The 17,167-nt window shown below is 45.7% G+C and overlaps 1 protein-coding gene across 2 annotated transcripts in view; it reads right to left on the bottom strand.

Moving 5' to 3' along the window:
• Nucleotides 1–17,167, bottom strand: part of ADGRA2 (adhesion G protein-coupled receptor A2) — a 115,781-nt gene that overhangs the window by 28,062 nt on the left and 70,552 nt on the right. For both annotated transcript variants that reach the window (XM_054997199.1, XM_054997200.1), the window contains exons 3-4: nucleotides 1,277–1,420; nucleotides 158–229 (exon numbers count right to left, since the gene is read on the bottom strand). In XM_054997199.1, the coding sequence (XP_054853174.1) occupies nucleotides 158–229; nucleotides 1,277–1,420 (216 nt within the window). The remainder of the gene's footprint in view (nucleotides 1–157; nucleotides 230–1,276; nucleotides 1,421–17,167) is intronic.

The raw sequence follows: 17,167 nt of genomic DNA, 5'->3' as shown, positions 1-17,167 counted from the left end.
CTCAGTTTACATGGGATTCCCTCATCCTATTCCTAGCATTGGATGGTATCCACAAATGGACTCATCCCAGCACTGTTCCACTTCCAAATTCCAATCCCAGTCCTGTGACATCTGCCCTGTGTGCCTGTTTCCATCTGCAAGGGGAGAAAATACTCACACGACTTTCAGAGATAGCAGTTGGTCAAAGACCCCATGCTGGAGGCTGGAGAAAATATTGCCCGATACATTCCTGCCAAAACAGAGAAAGAACAAGACATTTCACTTAGTCAAGGCTGGTTGAATGATCCATAACTGAGAGTAGGGCTACACTGTTTTTGCCCCTGACCTCCCTGATTGTATATTTTATTAATTTTATAAATTGTACTTATATAGGCAGAAGTGGCTGCAACCTTCTTCTCAATGCTCTTTTCTCCTCCTTAAGCTGCCCATAGAGCTGCTCTTAGCTTCATGGCAAAACTTATGTGCCACCACCTAAGTAATGTGATCTCACAAATGGAGTCAATAGCAGCTCCATGGGGTGGCTTAAGGAGGGGGGAAACAACACAGAAGGAAAAGCTGCAGCTGCTTCGGCCTGTGTGCCATGGTTGAAAGAACAGGACACGCACAAATCTGGGAGATGCAAAACTCCCACTGAATGTCTGCTGCAAAGTCCCAAAGACAAGGCCCATTTGGTGTTCACAGGGCCTTTGAGGCTGAATATAATCTGCAAGTGGTAGCTGGAAGCTGATGGCCTGGAGAACTGCTGACCGGCAGGTGGCTGGAATTTTAACTTTGCTCACTTTCTGATTGTGTCCTAAAAGGTGGTTTACTTAATTAGGATGTTGGGATGTGTGTCTTAATTTTACTCTGGATTGTGGTACTTCAGCTACCAGTCTCCTTGGTAGGAAAAGTATCAGAAGGAATTCAAGACCTCCTAGTTGAATTACATTTCGGAGAATTATTTTAATTTTTTATTTAACAGAATTTATATCCCATCTTATTGTCCTTATAAGGGCCACCAAGGCAGCTAACAAATTCAAACATATATAATAAAACCATATTTTAAAAACCATCAAAAACAACCAAACCAACAACAGCAACAGCACATCATTAAACAGTTAAAACCAGGATCACAGTTTTAATGAAAGGACCGTGAACACTATTTCTCATAAGCAAGATATAAAGAGCGGAGTGTTGAGAGCAAAAGGATTCTTCCTGTGGGAATGGAGGACATTGACAGTCTGCAACCCAGAAACAGCCTGCCAAACACCGTCATCGCCCGTACCCAAATACTCACAAGCGGATGAGGTTGGCCAATCCCTGGAAGATGCTGGTGCTGAGACAGCCGATGCGGTTGTTGGAAAGGTCCAAACGTTTCAAGTTTGAGAGGCCAAGAAAAGCTCCAGGCTGGATGGTGCTAATCAAGTTGTTCTTTAGATCTCTGAGAAAGGAGAAGAGAACACGCAAAGGATTAGTCCTGTGATGACGTGAAAATGATACTTATGAGAGGTCCTGCAGCCTTCCTTCTTGGAATGACTCCCACCGAACAGTACCAAATCAAAAGCACCGAGGCTGTTGCCTTCTGCAAAGGCATTATCCAAAGAGAGTGTAGATATGTTGTTTTCTGGCTACTCGTATAGTGGAATCCCATTATTATCATTGGATAAGCTTTTTTGTATTTATCCCTATAGAGAACTTTTCTGGCTAAAGCAGAGGAAAGCTGAAGTGCTTATTGTAACCGAATCTCAAATGGAGGATATGAACAGAGACCTTGAGGCAAACAACTTCCTCCCTTAGAGCAACACCTATTTTCATTTTTGCTTTAATGGAGGAATTGTTACGTGTAAGGTCCCTCCAGTCCAGTACACAGCTTCCAACAGTGGCCAGCCCAATGCTTTTGGGGATCCCACGAACAGGGCACTGGCAACAGCCTTCTCCAGCGGCGTGATCTTCTATCACTATTTAGAGTGCCTCTGAATATGCAGGTTCCATTTAGCCACAATGGCTAAAAGCCACTGGAAGACCTCTCATCCATACCTGTATCTCATCCCGTTCCAAAGGTGTCTAAGCCAATTACCAATGTCATATCTTGTGGCACAAAACTCTGTAAGTTAACTATGTGCTGAGCTCCCTACTCTGAAACATAACCACATCCTAAAGCCATGTACTTAACATACGGCTTTTCCCACACCCAATGTACAACCTGATGACATGAGAATATGCAAACATTTTGCCACAGGTTGTAGGGGGGGGAATTCAGCAAGAGACTACTGATTTTCCAGCAGCAATCTAGCAAGGACTGTTGTAAAGAGTAGTTCTGCTGCCAGAGTAGTGCGTATTACTTGATAAGTCATTTCTACCCATTATAGAGAGGAGGTAATAGAGACCAATTTCCATCCGAGAGAGGCAGGAGTTTGACATCAACTCCCCTTAACCCAAAGGCACTAATTCCTGTTAACCTCACATCAAAGAGTGTTTGTAGCTGCAGGAGATTGGTTATTGTTCTGTAATTCATTAAGAACCTTCCCGAGTAACTGGTGATTCTCTTTCCCACCCTCTGTTTATGCAACTTAATAAGAAAGAACAACACACATACACACACGCCAGGCCACCCATGTGTTTTAGAGTTCTAGTCAGACAGTTTGAGGGTGGCAGAAATAAAGCTACCCTGATGAGGGTGGGAGGTCCTCTCGTCTCATATGCATGTGTTGTCCATACGATCATTAGACTCTTGGGAATCCCAGATCTCTTTCTCTCTTTTAAGAGCAGTTTCTAGGCTTCATGGCCGCTGCGATAGATTTGAAAATGTGAAGGGAAAATGCTTGGGGAAAAAGCAGCAAGATCAGATTCAGGGAGGAGGTGGAGCGCAAGTGCACATCCAAACAGGAGCTCTTGCTCACCAACATCAGCAAAAACCGGTCTCAGTTTTAAAGGCAAATCATTGAGTGCACCATTGTTTAAAACAAATAGAACACACACAGGTCTGGATTATGGTGTTTCAACGGGCATGTTACAAGAGAATAAAAGAAGACAGGGGAAAGGATCAATGGCATTTTTTTCAAGAAAATATCACACTCTACATTTGATTCTCCCTCCGCCCTTTCATAATGGACAATGCGGTTAAAAACACTCCTAAATCTTCACTCTTCAAATGCATACTTGCTTGCTGGTTTATCCTTCTTGCCACCCACCGAACCCTTCCCCCCTGGCATCTGGTCTGCCTTTTGCTTTGTTTAAAACTCTGCATGTAAGATTATACAAATGCAGTCGGTATGATAATACGTTTAAACAATCATACAGCACAGTCCCCCTGTCTGCAGCAGCAGCATTTCCCGTTAGCAATTCACGCCATAACAAAACTGGCGAAGATGCCGTAAGAAGCTTTTGGTGATTTCTCAAGTTGGCTTCTCTGTGAGAAGGGTTGGGAATGCTCACAGTTATTGTCAAAAGTTGATTCCGTATAGAAAAACCTTGAATAACGCAAGTTCACTCATTGCAGTCTGGCACTTACTATGTTTATACCAATGATGACGGGATTATGGTATACTCCAAACAAGTAGAAGATACGTATTCATTAGGAAGCCTTTTGCTTGTGGGTTCTATCTGCTTTCACACCTCTTGAATAATCCACTTTCAATGCACTTTTAATGTACTTCAGCAATTGGATTTTCCTCCTTCACAGAAAGGTTCACTAAAAGTGCAGTATCCAACACGTGTGAGGCTCTCTCCCTCCCCAGTTTCTCTCTGGGTGTTGCTAATTTTTAGAAATTTGCTAGCAAGATAAGAATCTGGAATCTATCTGGGAGCGACATTTTGCTGCTCCCTCCACCTCCTCTCCTAATCTCTACAGTCTTGAGAAAGAAGAGATGAGCACACAGACCCTGTGGCATGCAGCTGCCACCCTAAATCATCCTTTAAAGCTTAGAAGAACAAGAGGAACAGGAGGAACTGTTCTCACCGTTCCAACGAGACAGCTGGAATTAGAAACCAAGAATTAAAAAGCATTTTTTAGAAAAGACACAACCCTCTCCTTGAAGTGCTGACCGTGCCAGTGCTAGGGAAAGCCCCTTTCTAGATACCACGAAGAGCTGCTGCCAATCAGAATTGACTTACGACACATGGCAGGCCATTGACCCAACTTAGTAGAAGGCCGCTTCCCCCAGAGTTAAACTAGACGACACTTTGGAAGTTCAAGACTGCAGCTTTTAAACAGTTTTCCTTAGTAAATACCAACTGTTTGGCTCTTTGCTTTGGACTGGGACTGTGAAGGCATGGGAGGGAGTGTTAACCCCTTGTCATTGCATGGTTTCCCTAACCTGGAACAGCTCCACAGAGTTGCTCTTTGCCTTGTTGGGACAAGAGAGCCAGCATGGTGCAGTGATTATAGTGTCAGATAGGGTTGCCAGTCCCCCGCTGGGAGCGGGGGATCCCCCACTCCCACCCTCTACCCCTCAACTTACCCGACTGGCAAGGGAGGAACATGCTTCCCAGGTGCACTCCTGGGTGGTGCAGTGTGCTCAACAGTGGCCCAATTCAGGCCTGAATTGCACCAAATCGGGCCCAAATTAGGCCTGATTCAGCCCCCCCCCAACCCCGCAGAGCACGGGAGTGCTCCCAGGGCAGCACGTGGCCTGCGAGATGACATCACTTCGAGAAGTGATGTCATCACACAGGCCAGGAGCGTGTGTGCTTGAGGAACACCAAAAGGTAGGTGCTGGGCCTCTGACCTCCTGCCCGGGGGGGTTGGGGGACCTGGCAACCCCAGTGTCAGACTAGGGCCTGAAAGACCCAAGTTTAAATCCCCACTCTGCTACAAAGCTCACTGGGTGACTCTGGCCAGGTCAGTTCTGGTCTTTTCCACATAGGAACAAGCTTGTGTGTGTTTCCCCACTATCAGTGCAGTTGCTGATGCACACATGACAAGTTTCTCTTTAGTTATCTACCCCAGTCTCCCAGCAATGGCCATTCCCCTTTCCCCAGGCCCCTGGGGTTTCTCCATTTTTTAAAGTGGCAGTTTCATATTGTTATATCGCTGTACCATTGTAACATCTTCTGTGTATTCCCAGGTTTCATATGGAAAAGAACCGTCTGTTACAGAGATAGGCCTTTCCCCCTCTATCTCTACATGCAACAGAAGGAACTAGAGACTTTTTTTTTAATTGAAAGCAGAGAATCCACAGAGTCTTATTGTTATAATTGTCGCTCTTCTATTTATCATTTAATGACTCTATTAGCAGACTTGGATTTTAATATAACATTAGATGTAATTAAACGTCATTTGTTTTTAATGAATACTGAACAACAATAACTTTTAATACATTGTTGTCTTTTTCTGGTCAAACAGCCTATTGGCTTTAAGACCTAGATGGGATATGGATAGAATTGTATAGCAATATAAGAATATGAAATTGCCAATTTTAAAAAGGCCAGTGGTGTTAGAGGGAGGAAATGGCGGCCATGCGGCCGGATTCAAGGAAAACTACTGCCATGTGGGTGGGAAAATCTGAACTTTCCCACCAACATGCTAGTGCCCCCGGCTTTATTGTGATCTTTCCCAAACTCTGCAGCAAAGCTGGCTTTAAGTATGAGCCAAACTACATGTATCGGTGGCCATAAGTCCAACCCATTGCTGCTGATGCCATTTTAGAGGAGAATTTAGTTGTTTAAAAATTGCCACAAGGGCCAGGCCCATGGCGTGGCAGCAATCCCCCCCACCTCCAGAAAATCTTTCCAGGTTGCCACAACTATTTCAGCACTTTGTATGTGTGTGCAAAGGGGGCAATATCGTATGGTTCTGCCACACTGCAGGAGCCTTCACAGCAATATTTAAATGGCTAATTTCTGCTGTAAAATGGTGTCGGTAGCTACAAGTTGGGCCTGGGGCAGCCATCAAGTGTAGTTTGGCTCAAAGATTGGAGAAAAGCTGGGAGGTGCGCAAATGCACCACGATGCTGTAGGGAAGAAAGAAAAATAGCCTTCGTGCAGCATTGATTTCAGAACAGATAACTCATGCCTCCCTCAGCCTAACCTTCACACAGCGTGGTCACCATGATGATAAAATGGAGGAAGGAAGAACAGTGTCCATTACCCTAAACTCCTAGAGGAAGAGTGGATTAGAACGTACCAAATGAACACACAGGCAACATTCAGGGAGCCTTCATATCTCCTCCAATGTGGCAAATCTGTCTAGAGCTCAAGGCAGCACATATGATGTGCTGTAGCATAGTGGTTGCCCTGACCTGGATAGCCCAGGTAAGCCTGATCTTATTAAATCTCAGAAGCTAAGCAGGGTCAGCCTTCGTTAGTAATTGGATGGGAGACCTCCAACAAAGACCAGGGCTGCAGAGGCAGGCAACGGCAAACCACCTCTGTTAGTCTCTTGCCGTGAAACCCCACCAGGGGCTGCCATGAGTTAGGTATGACTTGATGGCACTCTCCAGCATAGTGGTTAAGTGAATGGCTTGCAAATCAGCACTCTGCTGGTTTGACTCCCACTACTGCCATGAGCTCAGAAGGTGGCTTTGGGTAAGCCCTCTCACCCCAGCTCCCACTGACTTTGCTCGCCATTCTGGGTGGGGCACTAATCTGTCCAGAAGGGCGGTATATGAGCACGCTATTGTTGTTGTTGTTGTTCGCTGTTCTCCATTACAGGCTCACAATGTGTTCAAGTGAGAGACATCGTACTGCATGGCAAACGGGAGATTGGAACCCAGCTCTCCCAGATCCTAGTCTAACCACTACACTATACTGGCTCAGCCTGCCTTTTTGTTAAAAAGCAACTGTGAGGTGGGAATCTGGATCCTAGCCAAGGTACTGGAGAGTATTAAAACAAGACTTTTCAGTTTCGATACCATTTTCCAACAGAAACGGCCTCTTCAAAGGTGAGAAAGAAAAATAGCCATATTGTACCCTTGTTTTCCTTGGCCCTGCAGCTATCAGCAGATCAGGAAGGGGAGATATCTAGCCCCCCCCCCCACACACACAACTCAACACACACATCAGCTGCATTTCACTGTTAAAGGAAATGTTGGGAGATCCATGACTGGATCTTAAGAATATACAGTTTGAATTAAACGTACTTATCAGTTGGTTGCTAAAGGCTCTTCTCTCCCTCCCTTTTGTGACCAGATGTAGCAGTTTTGTGTTTTTTTAAAAAATCTTCATAATGTTCAATAGCCTATTTAAGCTGCAATTCAAATGCACCCAGCAATATTTGCTGTCAGGGTTTGGCACTTACGGAGAAAGGGGAGGAAACAGAAGGGAAGCAGCGTGCTAGCATTTTGTGTCAATGTGCGAGCACTGACCTCCATGTGTACTGGACTCGGGATGCATCCACCCTCCAATTCAGAAAACAGAGGGGGGGGGTTGAAACCCAAGGAATTCCACTGCACGTGTGTGCCATGTACAGACTAACAAAATGCTTAAATGGCACCTCCCAAAGGCAAAACAGGGACACTGGCTTCCCAGGGAGAGGGATCAGAGAACAGGCTGTTTCTGGTAAACAGGGACAGTCAAAGGGCACACAAACTTTATCTGCGGACCGAACTGACCTCGGACAGCGAAGAGATGCTTTTTCTCAGGGCAAGAAATGGGAAGCTTTCTCAACCACTGTTGGCATGCTGTCAAAGAGGAACAAGACTTCAGGAACATTAATCACCCTTTACAGAAAGCAGATGAAAAGCGTGTAGGGCTGCCAGTCCCCTCGTGGGGGTGAGGGATCCCCGTCCCCAGCCTCTGTCTCCCACCACCACTCACCTGGCCATTGGGGGGTGGAAATGCACAGGGAATGAGCCCAGGAAACAAAATACCTCCCAGGCAAGCTCGCGGCGGGCGTGCTCCCAGCGGGACACAATGACATCATGTGCAGGAATGACGTCATTGTGACGTCATTCATGCCAAGCCACTTCTTTAAGAATTGCCCCATTTGGAGCCCAAATCAGCCCCAAGTGAAGCGCGGGAGCGTTCCAGTGGCCAGTGTGATGACATCACTCTCAGTTGTGACAACACTGGGAGCATGCTCGCACATAGCACTCCAAGTGTCAGGATCTCCCACTACCCCAAACAGTAGGGAAGGGGATCTGGAAACCCTAGAAGGGTGTGGTGCAAGGGGTAGATCCAATAACACTTGGATGCCTGCACTTGTGCTTCTCCAAATGAGCCACGGAGAAAGGAAGGCCAAAAGGTCAACCAGAGCCTCGGTCTTACACAGGGCCAGGCGCTAGGTGAGAGAGAACTGCTAGGCCCTCGAGGTCCAGCATTCTCTAACCAAACTGATACTTGTCTATAGCAAAATGACTTATGCCTTCAGCTACAAATAATTTTTTTTTAAAAAAATAACAAATACATTTTAAAAAATTATTTAAAAATAAAATCAGAACAGAAACAAAGTAATGTAATAACAACTATTTAAAAACAAAAGCCAGTTTTTAATGGCAGTTGTGCTGAGCAGCCAGCGAATTCCTCCTGTTCGAAGGTGCCTGCCATAATAGCAGGTGGCAAAAAGGAGAACTTTAGCTGTGCCTCTCAGATTGCCCCCGATCACTGCAGGGCCAGGGCGCAAACAGCCCTCACTCATACCCTGTTTATAAACCATACCTGAATGATTTTTTTTCTTTGAAAAAGTAAGCTGCCACTTACAAATAGCAATTTTGGATACATGTAATATTTGCCCCATCAACTGACTGGCATATAGACCCTACAACAAGACCAGCTGTGCATAAAGAGGCCACTGTACCCTTTGTCTCTCTCCCCCGTCTCTCACACAGCCTCCCTTCCCACCTCATGACCCACCTACTTCTTTTTCCTTTGATCATACCTGTTGACATCCCAGGACTCCATATTCTGCAAGCCCCTCCCCATGTAGCAACCACAAATGCTAGAGGAGTGCATAATGCAATTTCTTTGCCAGGCTGGTTCATCATGGCACAAGAGGCTGCTTAGAGCACCCTAATGATGGGGCAGTCCCTTTCCTCCACCTGCTTGCTCAACTGGCAATCCTTTTTCTCCCTTTGTCTATAGTCAGAAGAGATGGATTCCAACGTCTTTAGCAATTATCTGGAGAGCATGAGGAGGCATCTGCTGAAGAGGTCAAAGTCTACTGTTTTTAAAATGCAAAGCCTTTGTCCCTAGCTTGCTTGAGCCATTCCTGACCACCCCAGTGACTCAGAGCCAAGCTACAAGTGATGCCTGACACAGGTTGAACACTTGTCAGCTTCCCTCAAGTTCTGATGGGAAATGTAGGCATCCTGGTCTTGCAGCTTGGCTCTCCATTTAATTGAAGTTTACAGAGCGGCAGTTTATTGGAGGGAGAACATGTGGTTGGGAGGAGAGTGCAGGCGTCGGGCTCTCACCAGGCGCCCCCCTTACCCTCCACTGGGTGTGTGTGTGGGGAGGGGGGGTTCTGTAAACTTCAATTAAACTGTAAGACAAGGACGCCTACATTTCCCATCAGAACTTGAGCTAAGCTGACAAGTGTCCAACCTGTGTCAGGCGTCACTTGTAGCTTGGCTCTCAGACTCAGAGGGCTCCAAGGAAGAGCCTGAGGAGCCAAGGTCAGGGAACCAGGAGGACCAGAGGGATCCGGGAGGACCTGACACTGCAGAGACACCTGCTGACCATGTTCCAGCAGCACCACAGCATGCAAGAGAGGCTTTGCCACTGGCCTCTGAAACAGCCACTAGGCCTCTGCTGGGCAGGACACATACCCGGGGGCCCTTAGCCATTCATGACCTGCTCCCACACCACAAGAACAGTGTTGGTGGAAAGCCCGGGCTGAAGCAGGCAATGGAGGCCAAGTGCCAGGCTGCCAGCGCACACTCCCTGCCAAGATCCAGAACGGGCACCTGAAAGCAGTATTGATTGTTGCCCAAGATATCGAAGACAGTCTCTTTCAATGCCATCCAGGTCCAAAATAGCAGGCGTCGCCTTCCCCATCCAGTTGGCATCAGGCTCCAAAACAGGCCTGGAGTGAGGGGTTACCAACCGCTGGAGTTCTCCTAGAACTGAACTTCAGATCACAAAGACCAGTTCCCCTGAAGAAAATGGCAACTTTGGAGGGAGGACCCTGTGGTGGCATTGCATCCCCAATGAGATCCATCCTCTCTCCAATCTTCCCCCTCCTTAGGCATAGTCCCCAAATCTCAAAGGAATTTCCCAAACCGAAGTTGGTAATGCTACTTGGAGCCTGCACGGGTGGTATGGAAGGAGGTGGAGTCCCTCTGTTCCTGCTGGGCTCCATGACAGTCACAGAACCTCCAGGATTCGGAGGTGGGGCATGGCATGGGTAGTTGGGACAGCAAAACATGTAGGGTCTCCAACTACGTTTGATTGCAACTAGGTTTGCTTGCAGAATGGGAGTGCCTCTTAATGTTTAATTTAGGTTATCTTTCCATTTTGGATGCCATCCCACTCCCAGGCCATACAGCCTTTGCTTGAAAGGAGATTTGACCCCAGAGAATGAACAAACAAAGAGAAGCAGAAAAAGGAGCAAGCATCTTTTGCTTGCAAGGGGCGGAGGCGTTTGAATTCTTGAATGGCTGGCAGTCACCATGGTTGGGAGGCTGCTATCCAACTGCAGAGAGATAAGGCGCAAGACCAAACACAGGAAGCAGAAGGAAATAAAAGGAGTCAGCATGAGCCTTCCCATGATAGCTGTTTTCACCGTCAACTTCCTTCTGCCACACTTGATTCCAAGAACCTTGGACCAGGAAGGGTCATGTGTCTGTAAGGGTGTCAACCTGGACTTGGAATGTCCACAATCGGATCAATGTATATTCAAGCTTCATGATTTGTCTCACAGAACAGATATTTTTCTGCATGAGAAACCTGATATATTTGAATGAAGAGAAATCTTGTGGCACCTTAAAGACCATCTGAGCTGAGTTGGTCTCCAGCTGTTTAAGGGAAAGAATTGTGCCCCAGGTGTTGAAGCGAAGAACTGTGCGACATCTCTTTGCACCAAGTACATTAGTACGCCAGAGGAGGCAGTAGAGCTAGCAAGGTGAATTGGTCAGATTCCTCCACTCCTTTCTCTTGTCTGTTTTGCTGCTGTCTCTTTGTTTACCCAGATTACTGTTCTCAGGGAACTACCTTCTGGATGCTTCTCTCTCTCTCTCTCTCTCTCTCTCTCTCTCTCTCTCTCTCTCTCTGACCTCCATGAATTGTTTGAATCTTTCCACCCTTGCTTAGATAGATAGCAAGAATGCCTATCTCAGTATGGATATAGTTAACCATAAAGAACATCCATTTCTAAAACAGCAAACCTTATGTGGACATTCTACAGCTGTCTCTCCCTCTCACTAATGCACTGCCATTTCCTACTAACCGCAGATCAGCTTGTTACTTGAGATGATATAACTGGATATGTTGGGAGTTGAATCTGGGACCTTCTGCACACACATTCCTTCTGTAGCAGAGCACCTGTCATGCGTACAGGAAGTCCCATGTCCAGGATTTGGCCTCTCCAGTTAAAGCATCCCAACTAGCTGGTGTGAGAAGAGACCTTTCTGTGGCTGAGAGGGAGACCCAGGGCCAAGCTACAAGTGACGAATGGCACTTGAACGGCAAGTGAATTGAGTGGAGCGCAAGTGAACAGGGAGAAATACACTTGCCGTTCAAGTGTCATTCGTCACTTGTAGCTTCGCCCCCAGACAGTTACTAGCTTCTATAACATCACTGGTCCAGCCAATGCACTAATGCCTCTTCTGACTCACAATGACTGTCCAGTGTCTCTTAAAGGTTCTCCTAGGACCTGCATATACAGTTCTTCAGTGGTAGAGAATATTTTATGCATGTCAAACATCCCATGTCCAATCCTTGGAATCACCACTTGGAGAATCTCAGGTAGGTGTACCTGGAGCAAACTCGGGAGGAAAATCCTTTCCCTGGAACATCTGGAAGATTCTTGAAGATCTACTCAACTCAGAGATTCTTTAAGGTGAATGTAAAAAGAGTCCTGCTGGATCAAGCCAGTGGTCCACTGAGTCCAACATCCTGTTTCACTAAGAGGCTGGCCACTTGTCCTGGAGGCACAGAAGTCAAGGCCTTGCCCTGATGTCTCCTCCTAACACTGGTAGTCGAAGGCTTAGGTGTTTTCTGCATGCACGCTTACAGTGGGTTTTCTTGGTATTTGATCTACAAGGATCAGATCCACTTTGGGCCTCTGTAATTTTGCACTTGAAGGAGTCAAGCCAAAGTGGCGTCTGTTTATTTTTTTCTGCACTAGAGAAATGCCCCGTTCCTGCTGCAGGCGCTCTGTGTCATCAGTTGATTGATTGGCTAAGGACACGTTAGTTTTATCAGGTGATCCGCTGAGGACAGGTCAGTTTCCTCAACTGATCTGCTGAGAAAAATTGCAAGGTTTTTGTTTTGTTGGTTTTTTAATGTACCAAGGTTACAACTTTGTTGTTTTAAACGGATTTACTTCTTCCTGCCCAGGTTAGCGTGCACACACAACATGCTTTTTATTCCCTTCTTAAAATTTCTCTTAGCAGCTGATATTGCAGCTGATAGGCATAGGAGACTTGCAAAGTGTTTTTTTTTTAATGCAGCAACGTTGTTGCAACACTGTTGTTTAACTTTTTTAAAAGAAGAAACTGGATTGGTTGCTGTTCAGCTAATTAGGAGGCAGGGGAAGAAAGGAGAGGGCAAAAGGCAGGGCCAGGGCCAGGTCTCACACTGAAGGAAGTATTCTGCATCTGCACTTTAAAAAAGCCCCAGTTTGACGCTGCTGGGGAAAAAACCCCATCAGTGTATGCGCATAGGGAGAAAAGCTGCAGAAAAGCCATTCTGTGGCAGATGCAGCCTTTCGCCATGCAGAATGCAAAGAAATCTGGGAAGCCATTTGGAGACAGAATTGGGGTATTTTGACCGTGCATGCATCTGACGAAGAGAACTGTGATTCTCAAAAGCTTATGCTACAGTAAAGTTGGTTCGTCTTAAAGGTGCTACTGGACTCTTTTTGATTTTGCTACTACAGACTAACACGGCTAACTCCTCTGCATCTATGACAATGTGAAAGGGGTGAATTAAAACTCCTGAAAAATAAAAATTAAAACTACATGTAATTCTGGCTTAAACACAGACCTGGTTTGCCTTGGTCACTACAATTTCTAAAAGCTCTCCAGGACCCACTTTTTGGAAATTTTAATTGGGTGTTCTTAACATGTTTTATCAGACTATAACCTTGTACCGTTACCGTTTAATATTCACTTAAACCATTTACTTATTGATCTCTGCCCTCCCTCACTATCCAATATGATCCCAACTGATAATTTTGTTGATTTAGGACAGGACTCATAACTACCCTTTCTACATCAACTCCTCCCTTACGCTGAGGTTTACACTTGAAAAGCTCATGGTGTCATTCGCACCAAACCTCCCCCAACCTGCCCCATAAAAATTCCCCAGTATGATTTTCCACTACATATCTATCTGATGAAATGGGCTGAGACCCACAAAAGCTTGTACAGCAATAAATGTTTTTAGTTTATCCTTCATGAATCTGTCTAATCCCTGTTTAAAGCTCTCTATGCCAGCAACCATCCCTACGTCCACTGGCAGTGAATTTCACAATTCAATTGCTCGTTGAGTAAACAAATATTTCCTTTTGTCTATCTTGAATCAATTGCTCATCAACTTCACTGGGTGCCCCAAGGTTTTGGGAGAGGGAGAAAAAGTCCTCTCAGTCTACTTTGTCTTCCGCTTTTCCTCAAGGCTTCTCTTTATTCAGACAAATCTGGTTTCCCATCCCAGTGTATATTATCCAAGACCGTTCTTGAAAGTCAAATGTAGTTTTACAGCATCCCTAACAAAAGGAATCTCAGAATGATCAACTTGCTGGAAAAAAATCTTCCAGGCAGTCAATTCAAAACACCAGCCTAGGAGGCCACCAGAAAGGAGAAGCCCAACCCTCTGGATGGAACACACACCACCCTGTTTATTCATTCCCTTACTCTGTGCTGGGACAACAAGGAATGAACAAAGGCTATACAGGCCTTGGGGGCAAAGTTGTTTCTGCAGCTGGGCCATCTCTTAAGCATGTGATAACTTACAGGGTGAAGGAACTTCGTCAACACAGTCACAAAAGGTCTCTGTCTGAAGTTCAGCCTGGAGGAAGCTCTGTTATAGCAGTTAGCTCAGCTCCATTCTACACAATCTGGTGTCTCATCTCAGATGCATAATTGTCAAAGCCAATGGACTGGACCCAGACTGAATTGGCAATTTCTTTCAATTCCCTCTGCCCTTCACAGACCCCCGCCCCATGTCATTCCTCAGGGTCCCCTTCTCCCCAGGAGCAGCATTCCGTGGAGATCCATGGGCTGCAGTGGAAATGGAAGACAGGAAATTCCATTTTTGCTGATATAAAACGTTATACCTGCCTGTTGCCAGATTTGTGCCTTCCAAAGCTTGGCAGTCCACTGTATTCAGGGTACACACAATTCATGCCTTGAAAGGTAGAAATTGCATGAAGAGACCCTCTGGAGAAGGAGGGATCCTGTTTGAACACTGAAAGGAAAGACAGATCCCCTTTGACCACCCAAAGATGGCTACACTTATGATCTTGGCACCTACAAGGAAAAAAGCCACCTGGGACAAGGGCTGTAACAGGGAGGGGAATTGGGTGAGAACGAGTGAAAAATAAGTTTAAAAGTGGACTGGATGCAACCTAGTAACCAGCCCTTTTGCGGCTTCCTCAGAAACCAGAATTTAATTGGACACAGCCCCTGAACATAGAGGTTCCACTTATCTTTCCTGATTAATAGCCATCACTGGACTCTGAATTTCTCTACACACACCCACTCTAAACCCAGGTAACCTAGGAGCCGTCATTTCACCCACAAGCTACTTTTTGTGCTGGTTCAGGCAGCAGGTGTTAGGAAAGACCCAGAGAATGTTGCTAATCAGAGCAGACAATAGTGGCTTGATATAAGGCAGGTTCACATGCTCGATTAAAAACGTATTATCCCAAGATGTGGTTGGAGGGCACATGATCTAGCAACCTTGTAGAAATCTGGATGGGAGAGCTCCTGGGAATCTTGTATAAACCCCCTTGAATTCCATGATGGAAGAAAAGCTAACGAAATAAATAAATTATACAAAAATAATATTTGAGTGGCGACATCTCATAGGGAGAAAATTCTATCGGGAAGGTCTGAGTTGTTTGCAGTCGAGTCACCAGATCCCCGTCTGTAACTGAATACAACGAGAAATGTTTCTCCCTCCGTTCTGCCCTGTCCCTCTTTGTTTCCTTCCCCGGCTCCTGTCAAACAGCTGCCCCACGTCACTCGACAAATCTCTGCAGCTGTGCGGTGTTGCGAAAGCAAGTGATCTGCAACATGTGTGTATGAACGGAAGTGCACCGCTCTGCCTATTCAGCCAGCAACACAAAACGTCATTAAATCAAAAGCCATTCTCGACTAAAAAGCTGCAACATCTGTCAATGAGATGGGCAGCTGTTCCCATTGAATTGCCAGCTCCTCTCTGTGCCATGAGGGGGGGTGGGGACTGGGACAGTTAAGCATGAGTGAGAAAGGGCAAAACTGACTATGTTATATTCACCTTGTAAGGTCAAGAGGAAGCTGGACTCACCCTGGGGAAGAAAGATTTCTTTCTTACTTTGATTCTCCAAATATAGACAGGGTTCTTCCTAGAGCTTCTGTCTGAATCAAGAAATGCTGCTACAGAACATATTTTCAGGTGGGTAGCCATGCTAGTAAGTAGAAGCAGGACAAAATTTTAGTCCGGGAGCACCTTAGAGACTGACTAAATTTTCCAGGGTATAAGCTTTCAAGAGTCAAAGCTCACTGCATTGGCTCACGAAAGCTTCTACTTTAGAAAATGTGGTTGGTCTCTAAGGTGCTCCCAGTTTCCCCTCTGGGGGCCTTTTATCCCAGGCTGCAGTTTCTTGACACATGGCACTAATTGCCAGAGTCAGAGGCTGATTCCGCACACGTTGGATAATGCACTTCCAATCCTCTTTAGAGATCATTTGGAACTGAATTTTTTGAGCGTGAAACAAAAAATCCACTTCCAAATGATAGCTAAAGTGCATTGAAAGTGCATTATCCAACGTGTGCGGAATCAGCCAGAGTCAAGGAAACCGCCACTTAGCCAAAGCTCTTGAGGTCTACTCTGATCCACTGTCTGCTTTGGTAAACACAGCATCCTGCAGCAGGCCTTCAATCTGGCTTGGCAGCCTGTTCATCAGCTCTCTATTAACATGCCTGGGATCTATAGAATGTATTAAGAACCATTCTCCACAATTAAGGAATGGGAGTATTGCACCCCAGCTCCCCAGGTCTGGGCTCACTCCTTTGCATATTACGTAACTATCTGATTGAATGGTACAGAGATAATATGCATCCTTGTCTGACACCCTTGCCAACTGGAAACCATTCTGTTTCCCCATATTCTGTCCTAACAGTAGCCTCTTGTCCAGAGTACAGGTTGCGATCAAAACAATCAGATGTTGGGGCATCCCAATTTCCTTTAAGACTCTCCATTGCTTTTCAGGCTATTGTACTTTGGTCACATCATGAGAAGACAAGATTCTCTGGAAAAGTCAATAATGCTATGGAAAGTAGAAGGAAGTAGGAAAAGAGGAAGACCTAAAATGGGATGACTTGACTCAATAAAAGAAGCTACATCCTCCAGTTTGCAGGATCTGAGCAAATCTGTTAATGAGAAGATGTTTTGGAGGTCTTTCCTTCATAGGGTTGCCATAGATCGGAGGTAACACACACACACACACACACATACAGAGCTGATTATGTAAATCAAACAGATGCACGTCCCGTTACACTGCTTTTCTGGCTGCTCCAGGCAGCCTCAGAATTTGGACAACTGGGTTATCTATGAAGATGCAGACTTGGGATTTTTTTTCTGGCCATTTAACTACAGTGATTTGAAAAGTACATTAACTTTACATTGTATGCATTTCTTTAAAATATGGATGGATGGACGGACAGATAAACATGATCTAGAAAGCTGATGAATAAATAACCAGAGTTTACAGTTGCTTCCAGAAGGGTGCTCTTTGCCAACCTTCATTTCATTTTTGTCCCTTACTCTCCTGGTCTTGACCTTCGTGTGTTTCCTGCACAGATGTGCTTCCTCCTCACACAATACCATGCTCACACGCCCATAAATGCTGACTTTGCACAATTTCCCATAACCCTCCCCCCTATAC

This window comes from Eublepharis macularius, chromosome 14, assembly GCF_028583425.1.
Source record: "Eublepharis macularius isolate TG4126 chromosome 14, MPM_Emac_v1.0, whole genome shotgun sequence".
NCBI classification, from domain to species: Eukaryota; Metazoa; Chordata; class Lepidosauria; order Squamata; family Eublepharidae; genus Eublepharis; species Eublepharis macularius.
The sequence above is the reverse complement of the archived record's forward strand: the minus strand, read 5'-3'. Positions and strand labels throughout refer to the sequence as shown.